This window comes from Monopterus albus, unplaced genomic scaffold, assembly GCF_001952655.1.
Source record: "Monopterus albus unplaced genomic scaffold, M_albus_1.0 scaffold94.1, whole genome shotgun sequence".
Taxonomy (NCBI): domain Eukaryota; kingdom Metazoa; phylum Chordata; class Actinopteri; order Synbranchiformes; family Synbranchidae; genus Monopterus; species Monopterus albus.
Genome location: NW_018127974.1, coordinates 1,552,529 through 1,561,458, shown reverse-complemented (window position 1 = coordinate 1,561,458; position 8,930 = coordinate 1,552,529). Strand labels below are relative to the sequence as shown.

Sequence of the window (8,930 nt, the reverse complement as noted above, 5' to 3'; positions counted from 1 at the left end):
CAAATATGATGATCATAGAGTGGATCAAGTGGAGTAAATAAGCAGTATTTTAGACGGTTTATACATTTACTAGATAGAGACAGCAGAAACTGTGAGGATAAAAAATGGGAATGACACACAAACCAGGGACATTACAACTCAAATACCTTAAGCTCTTACAACCAGGGTGCCTCTGTTAGGATCTCAGTATGCTTCAAACTAAATAGGTTGTACAGTGTGTTGTCTGTGTCTAAAGGCAGTTATGGGTACATGCACAAACCTAGTCATTGTGTACTTCATAAAGCATGCCACTAAATATTCAGTCTCACTTGAGTCGTATTCTAATACTTGTTCCCCCCCCTCCCAAGTGTAAACGCTGCTCTGTCAGACAGAACTTTCAAGCTAAACAATAAACACCATCTCCATTTCCCTTTAACGCTCCAGTGGAGCCATTATGTACAGCGCTCAGTCAGCTCTGCAGATGAAATGCTGCTCAAATCAAAGAAGATGTCTTACACTTTACCAGCAGCGAGGCCTCATCTTAGCAGAAACAGAACAACAAATGTGGGGAGGGCAAACATAAAGAAGAGGCGAAGAAATACAGGTGGTTCCCAAGGGCTGGCTTTACCCATCCTTCACACAGGAAACAGCCTTGTCATGACACTATGCCATGCACAATAAAAGTGGATGTGTGCTCATAAACAGAATAGAGGGGAGGAGAGAAGACGATGAGAAGGAGGGTTAGTCCCGTCACGCTCCACTCAAGCCCATTTACGCCTTTCATTATTTATCCTAAACAAATATTAATCCGCTAAGTCTTGGAGGACTTTGGTAGAGGAGTGTGTCTGAATAATGAATCTAGCTTCAGATTAAAGCATCCATTCTACAGCGTTCCCCAGGCTACTCAGATCCACTCCAATGCATAACAGCAGGTACAAAGGCAAAGTAATGCTAGCACTAAGTGCTATTCTTACTCCACCAAAAGGCCTAAAACTAAATGAAAGGCCAACGTTAAACATATGGTAGCTTGATAATAAACATCTGTGGAATAACTAATGGCAATGCTTGTGCAGCCTGGACTATCCACACCACACTGCTCCCAAATATTACAAGGCACTAACAGCAAGTAAGCACATACCGTAACCATTTAAAAGGGTATAGATGCCGATAAGTAATGGTTTGTAGTCCATTTAATTCAATTAACTATAACAGGGTCCACAGTGCAGGGATAACATCATGGGTAGCAATAAAGGCAGGAGAAACGGAGCAAAAGGTAACATCATGGCCTTTTGACCTACTCTCATCTGCCTAGACTATAAACCTTACAAAAGAAGAAATGAATTAAAGCCCACCCGGGCAGATCTGAGTAGAGTGCCAGCAGGGTCAAACTAGTAGAAAACCAGAGTAGCCACACAGGCAGCTCTGTGAATGTGTGAATGACAGTCCCTTTAACTGCTCAAATCAGCACGCTAACATGCTAGCAGGTACTGTTAGACACACTTACAACTTTTGTTTGAGTTAGCATACAAACATTTGCTGATTAACACTAAACACGGTTCAAACGAGACTGATGCCAGTGTTAATCGTGCAGGTATTTGCATTTGACATTTAAATTCCTCACTACAGTAGTTCTAGATGAAAACTAAGGGGATCAAAGTTACCATCTTCTAGGCACCGGGGTAATCGTTATCACAATTTTTGAGATATTTAAGTCTGGAACAGCCATCTGATAGATGGTGCCCACCCCAGAGCCACACTACTGGCATGGTTAAAATTAAGCAAATGATATATGGTACACATGAACTAGTAAACTCAAGCTGCAATTCTTGCTACAATTGTAAAACTATTACATACTCACAAATGTTGAGCTATTTTTAACAAATCCACAAAGGAGGTTGTGAGAGCAGCTTAAGTGTGAGGACCCATAGTACCTGTTACCTCTGCTAAAACCTCCCACAGCCCATAGTTACCAGTTGACTGTCCCCTTTGGCATATGTCTGGCAAGACAGGCAGGCATCCATGTCCTGAGCCAGGCAGGAAAGCTCGTCTTTGAGGAGCCATCCCAAAGTGAGCACCGCTGAGCCCAGGAACAAGTACGTCTCCTCAGCCTCTCAGCCGAGGACAAGGCTTGGACCAGTGACTGGTCCCATATAAAGAGTTCGATTAAGGTGGTGAAGTAGAGTCAACAGTCACTGTTGGGGCAGGTTCCTGGATCCAGGTTCCTGTTGGTCCTTCCCTTTAACTTTTTATCTTCAGCTCTGCCTTTTCAACTTGTTTACAGTGGAGTGGAATGACAGGAACAGGTTAGCATTAACTGCACTGACAGCAGTAAGCTGAGATTATTAGACTGCTCATGGCCAGATGGCAGCTGATGGGCTTAGTCATAAGACGCACACACACCTCCCCAAATTATCCCCCCAGCTCCCATCCCACAGACAGACACACACTCCAGTTGGGTAAAGGAGATTCTCTAAAGTTTATAAGGAGGGGACGGTTGTAGCTCAGAGGAAGACAAGATCATATTTGAAGAAGACAATACAGCCTAATATCCGTAGGCATCTACTGTATCTTTTGAAGTGTATGGCCCATGGTGAGGGAGAAGAATTTAAACTGAATTATTCAGCTTTCTCTTAGTCACACATTTTGAAAAAGTGCTCAAACACCTGAAAGACTCCTCTCACCCACTGAGACAAGTACAAAAGTAAAATTGAGACCAGAAAGAGGTAAGGAGAACAGCACAAATGCTGCACTTTTAATAAACCTTTGTGAAGTTAGGCCTACATTGCACTACCTGCAGTAATTTTTACAGTGCCTTGCGAAAGTATTCGGCCCCCTTGAACTTTGCGACCTTTTGCCACATTTCAGGCTTCAAACATAAAGATATAAAACTGTAATTTTTTGTGAAGAATCAACAACAAGTGGGACACAATCATGAAGTGGAACGAAATTTATTGGATATTTCAAACTTTTTTAACAAATAAAAAACTGAATAATTGGGCGTGCAAAATTATTCAGCCCCTTTACTTTCAGTGCAGCAAACTCTCTCCAGAAGTTCAGTGAGGATCTCTGAATGATCCAATGTTGACCTAAATGACTAATGATGATAAATAGAATCCACCTGTGTGTAATCAAGTCTCCGTATAAATGCACCTGCACTGTGATAGTCTCAGAGGTCTGTTTAAAGCGCAGAGAGCATCATGAAGAACAAGGAACACACCAGGCAGGTCCGAGATACTGTTGTGGAGAAGTTTAAAGCCGGATTTGGATACAAAAAGATTTCCCAAGCTTTAAACATCTCAAGGAGCACTGTGCAAGTGATAATATTGAAATGGAAGGAGTATCAGACCACTGCAAATCTACCAAGACCTGGCCGTCCCTCTAAACTTTCAGCTCATACAAGGAGAAGACTGATCAGAGATGCAGCCAAGAGGCCCATGATCACTCTGGATGAACTGCAGAGATCTACAGCTGAGGTGGGAGACTCTGTCCATAGGACAACAATCAGTCGTATACTGCACAAATCTGGCCTTTATGGAAGAGTGGCAAGAAGAAAGCCATTTCTTAAAGATATCCATAAAAAGTGTTGTTTAAAGTTTGCCACAAGCCACCTGGGAGACGCACCAAACATGTGGAAGAAGGTGCTCTGGTCAGATGAAACCAAAATCGAACTTTTTGGCAACAATGCAAAACGTTATGTTTGGCGTAAAAGCAACACAGCTCATCACCCTGAACACACCATCCCCATTGTCAAACATGGTGGTGGCAGCATCCTGGTTTGGGCCTGCTTTTCTTCAGCAGGGACAGGGAAGATGGTTAAAATTGATGGGAAGATGGATGGAGCCAAATACAGGACCATTCTGGAAGGAAACCTGATGGAGTCTGCAAAAGACCTGAGACTGGGATGGAGATTTGTCTTCCAACAAGACAATGATCCAAAACATAAAGCAAAATCTACAATGGAATGGTTCACAAATAAACATATCCAGGTGTTAGAATGGCCAAGTCAAAGTCCAGACCTGAATCCACTCGAGAATCTGTGGAAAGAACTGAAAACTGCTGTTCACAAATGCTCTCCATCCAACCTCACTGAGCTCGAGCTGTTTTGCAAGGAGGCATGGGCAAAAATTTCAGTCTCTCGATGTGCAAAACTGATAGAGACATACCCCAAGTGACTTACAGCTGTAATCGCAGCAAAAGGTGGCGCTACCAAGTATTAACTTAAGGGGGCTGAATAATTTTGCATGCCCAATTTTTCAGTTTTTTATTTGTTAAAAAAGTTTGAAATATCCAATAAATTTCGTTCCACTTCATGATTGTGTCCCACTTGTTGTTGATTCTTCACAAAAAATTACAGTTTTATATCTTTATGTTTGAAGCCTGAAATGTGGCAAAAGGTCGCGAAGTTCAAGGGGGCCGAATACTTTCGCAAGGCACTGTATATGCCTTCTACTAATTCAGTGAGGCCTAGTAACATCATCACTACTTAAAACGAGCCAGAGAGAAGATGGCTGCAGTCATAGCTCTCTTCATAAGAATCTTATCTAAAAAATGTCAAAAACAATCCAGCCAGTTAAAAACCAAAAGTTATTTAGTGCAAATATTTGGAATTTTTGTCAAAAAAACAAACCACAAAAACAACTATTTGTTTTAGCTTTAAATGAAAGTGACATGGACCTTCAGCACATCCTGGCATGTTCATCCGAGTGTGCATGGATCCTAGTGTGTGACTTCCCTATAGTGGGCTGGTGCCATGTGCTGAAACAGACAGTGCCAGAATACTCCCTATATCCTTCCATCTGTCTACTGGCATCACGTGGTTTGGTATAGATGTGTTAGTTCACTTATATACGTGAGAATATGTTGACAAATCTGCATCAAGCCTTTCAGTTCCTTAACTAACACAGGGATTATCTGAGGCATGAGCAAAATGAATGCTGCACATCCGTATAACAATAGTGGCTCATTAACCGATGCATGCATGTCAAATCCATTTCATTTAAGGTGCCCTGTGGGACTTATTTGGGACCAAATCAGCAATCAATTGGTTAAGCTTCTAATGGTACCACAGCACTGCTTTCATCCAATTGCTATGGTGCTATATAGGCCAATCATTAAGTAATTCACAGTCAGTATTCTGATGGTAAACAACACTTAACCGTGTCTGGTAAGCACTTAACCTCAAATACACACGCGCACAAATCTCTCTTGTGTAATAAGCACAAATTGGAATGCAACCAATTAATCAAAGATAGTCAGTCTAGTGGGGCAGCCGATTACAAGGTGTGACAAGAGGTTTGAAATTAGTCCTTCCTTCCATCCATCTCTACTGACTTTCAGGATGCTGTGTGCATGCATGTATGCACCCATGTGCTAATACACAGTGGAGCTTCCATCCGGTAACTCAATTTCTTTCTCCTCATTCCAGGGAACAAACTGACGGTCGTGCTGTGATTAAATTCTGCTATTCATGTCAGCGAAAATCTGATTTACCAGCTCCCATGGCTCACCCTGTTATTTTTTTCCAATTGCCTTGACAGTGGCTTACACTGTCTGATGGAAGGAGAGAGCTTTTCTTCCTTTTGTGCTTCAAATATGCATGTTTGCACTGACATAAGCACACACATTCATAAACCTCACTCTCTCACCCACACACACACCTATCTTCCACTCAGTAAAAGACAAATGGTGGGGAGCTGAGCAGCAACAGCAGCGGTGGTGCAGTGCAGATCCCAGCACAGTGGGACTGACGCTTGTCGCCAGGCAAACAAAAAGAGACGAACAGAGCCAGAAGAGATAGAGGACAAGAGGGCAAGTTGTCCTCTCTAATCCACCTCCTGGCTGACCTCAGGTCAAATGCTGCATGGCATCTTCTGACACAGGCCATCAGAGTGAAGCCATGGCAGTCACAGCATTTAGTGATGGTTTCTGGATATTTGGCCTAGATTTACCCTTGATGAGTCACTGATGAAATGAGCAAAACCTTTTTCATTTAGCCCATATTACATATCAGGCAGGGTTGGTAAAAGTGGGCCAAACACACACTCACAATGCTTCACAAACATTAGCTGAATTATGCAAGAGAAGGTGAACATGTACAGAATGTTCATACACATATCCGCTCACCTGCTTCCAGCCACGTCTGCATTGTTAACACATGGATTTTTGTAATGACCACACACACTCAATAAAGTGACTGCCCTCAATAAACACCATACATTACATTAGCACAGTGCTGAGGCGCGATTCCCAGAGGGACGGGCCCACACTCAGTTTAATGAGCTCATTAAAGTTGGTTTACATATCAAAAACCTGACCGGATACTCAAAGACAAGAGGACAGACTTAGCAATGCAATCTATCATAGATCATGAAGGACAATAATTTGGCACATTTATAGAGGAGCTATTCCTGCAAACTGGTTTGGAACAGAGTTGTAGTAACGACAGGGTAACTAGACAACACAGGACTTGGTGAGAAAAAACAATCTGCCTGAAACATGAAGCTCTTACTGTTATGATATATATGTATGTTTGAGTGAAGGTGTGGATGAGAGAAGCCTATCATCTCCTTCACAGATATATGGCTTTGCCCCAGGAATGTATGTGTGTGGGTGTGGGTGTGTGTTGTCGGCAGTGGGACACTACACAGCCTCTTCTCTCAGTCTGCATCCTGTCTGCATGACAGTAATAAGCTGTGTTTATACCGGTGGCTATGATGGAGTATCCTAATTATGGTAACGCTAAGGACGGATGCCAGTCTGGTTTCTGACAGCCCTGCAGCTGACACAGAGTGGGCGCAAACAAACACATACATGGCTCAAACAAAACCTGAAGCAGAGAGGGATACTGTATGTGGATGGCTATGACACAACAGAAACACTTTTTTGGAGCACACACTCTTGCACCCTCCTCCTACCTTGCTGTGCTGAACAGTCCTGTGTGTGCAGTGGGACTGCCCATTCTCCAGTCCTACACACAAGGGCTCACCAGCATTAGCTGCAGTGCACACATCTGGAGGGAGAGATGATGGGAACAGTTTTAAAATGAGGTTTAGTATCACTGTGTGTGTGTGTGTGTGTGTGTGTGTGTGTGTGTGTGTGTGTGTGAGTGAGAGAGAGACAGTGTTATACTCGTATCGCCCATCACTGCATCTTTATCATGGTGTCATGGTGGCTTTTGCTACAGCGCTTCCTTCTTCTGACCACAAAAGACAAACGATGCTAGTTTGTTAGTCTAAAACTACCTGGGGTCTCCTGCCAGCTGCACTCAACTTAAATATGTCTCTAAACTCAAAATAGCAATGGGACCCCCCCAAGGAAAAAAAACCACTGGTTTTCCTGGAAACCCCCCTTTATAAAATGTATATTTACATATGAGTATATTATAATATTGCATGATATTTTCAGATAACTGGGTGCTTTGAAAACATTTTCCTGATTTTACCTACTTCTCATTAAATTCAAGGTTTCATACACTAGCAGTTGGCACAAGAAAAGACTTAGCCTGGGAGGCAGGCCAATGTGACAGCAGGACACAAAGAAAACCTCTGGACCCCCTGTGGAGCTGAACTTCTGCTTTATAAGCTTCCATTCATTGTCAGTCATGTCTGACTGCTAGAGCCGCGCTAGATATCTTTGTCTAGTCATCTAAATTCCCATCTCTTGTCTTGTACGATTGCATCAGGCTGATCCAGATGACAGACGGCTTCCTTCTAAAAATTCCATCATAGAATAGTAATTTGTGTCAGATGTGTTAATTCTCCCACTGTCTCCAGCTGCCTTCCTGCATCCCTATCAACCTGCCTGGGATTGTGCGCCCTCTAGAGATGGAGAGGAAAATGGCACCAGCTGCTGTAATGAGGCCTTCAAGTCATTAATCCCTTTGTGATCAATTATGGCTGTAATGGAGGAAACATTAATGAATTACTACTGTTAAGACAGCACTTAACACCTTCTCTGGAACAGACCCCTTGTTATTACACTGCTTGTGAATGTGGGTTGAACATGTAAAAAATAAAATGGAAACTAATCTTTTGAACAGGGCAAAGGTCTGCAAGTGATCAAGTCTGCAAGTCGTGTCCTTCACTTCTGCCCACTTAGCACTGTCCTGTCCACTTTAGGCACCTTTATGCACCAACCATTTCTGAACAATTTGTTAACATACATATTAGTAATAAACTGGAAAAAAGGCAACTGTTTTGTGCATCATCTTGTACTGAATCCTCCCTGACACAGTCAAGACAAATACAAGAAAAAAACCTACAACATTTCATTAATAAACGGACTTTTACAAAGAGAATCAACTTAAAGTTGATACCACTGACTGAGTTGAACCTCCCTTACCTTAAGTGCAAGACTGGAACAAACAAACCAAAGTTTCTCCACCAGCTGTGTGTAGATGCGCTTGGCCAGTGATGGGTGCCCTCACTGACACTTAGTATCCACAGTGAGAGTGAATCAAACTGACAAGATACTATACGTTCACTGTGATAATGAGCCTTCTGCAGTCAAAAGCCCCTTCTGGTGGTATCTCTCCTCTAAGAGACACACACACAGAAGTGTGAAACTTCATCTGGAACCTTTTATTTCCGCTTTTAAATTTGAGAGTGTTGAAACATATACCTCTCTTTTAAGGAAGTTCTAATCTTAACTGAAACAGGACTGCCACAGCTGTCTTGTGGTTACAGTTAGTTCCCCAAGTTCCTGTTCATACGGCAGAGGACTGTAATGTGTTTTTGAACTTCTTCATGGATAAAATATGAGATATCAGGGCCAGCATTAATCCTAGCCTGGTGAGTGTTAATACGGAAGTATCTTGTGTGGGTTTCTGGTCATCCTTCACTCTTGTTACACTTCAGGATGTGATTACGCTAATGGGCAGGGTTAAACCATCAACTAGCCCTGTTGACATTTTACCGACATCTTTGGTTCTAAGCAAGGCTGACTTGCTTGGG

At 42.6% G+C, this 8,930-nt stretch overlaps 1 protein-coding gene across 2 annotated transcripts in view; it reads right to left on the bottom strand.

Moving 5' to 3' along the window:
• tiam2a (TIAM Rac1 associated GEF 2a) overlaps window positions 1-8,930 on the bottom strand; it is a 50,419-nt gene that overhangs the window by 16,404 nt on the left and 25,085 nt on the right. For both annotated transcript variants that reach the window (XM_020608567.1, XM_020608568.1), the window contains exon 14: window positions 6,894-6,988. In XM_020608567.1, coding sequence (XP_020464223.1) covers window positions 6,894-6,988 — 95 coding nt within the window. The remainder of the gene's footprint in view (window positions 1-6,893; window positions 6,989-8,930) is intronic.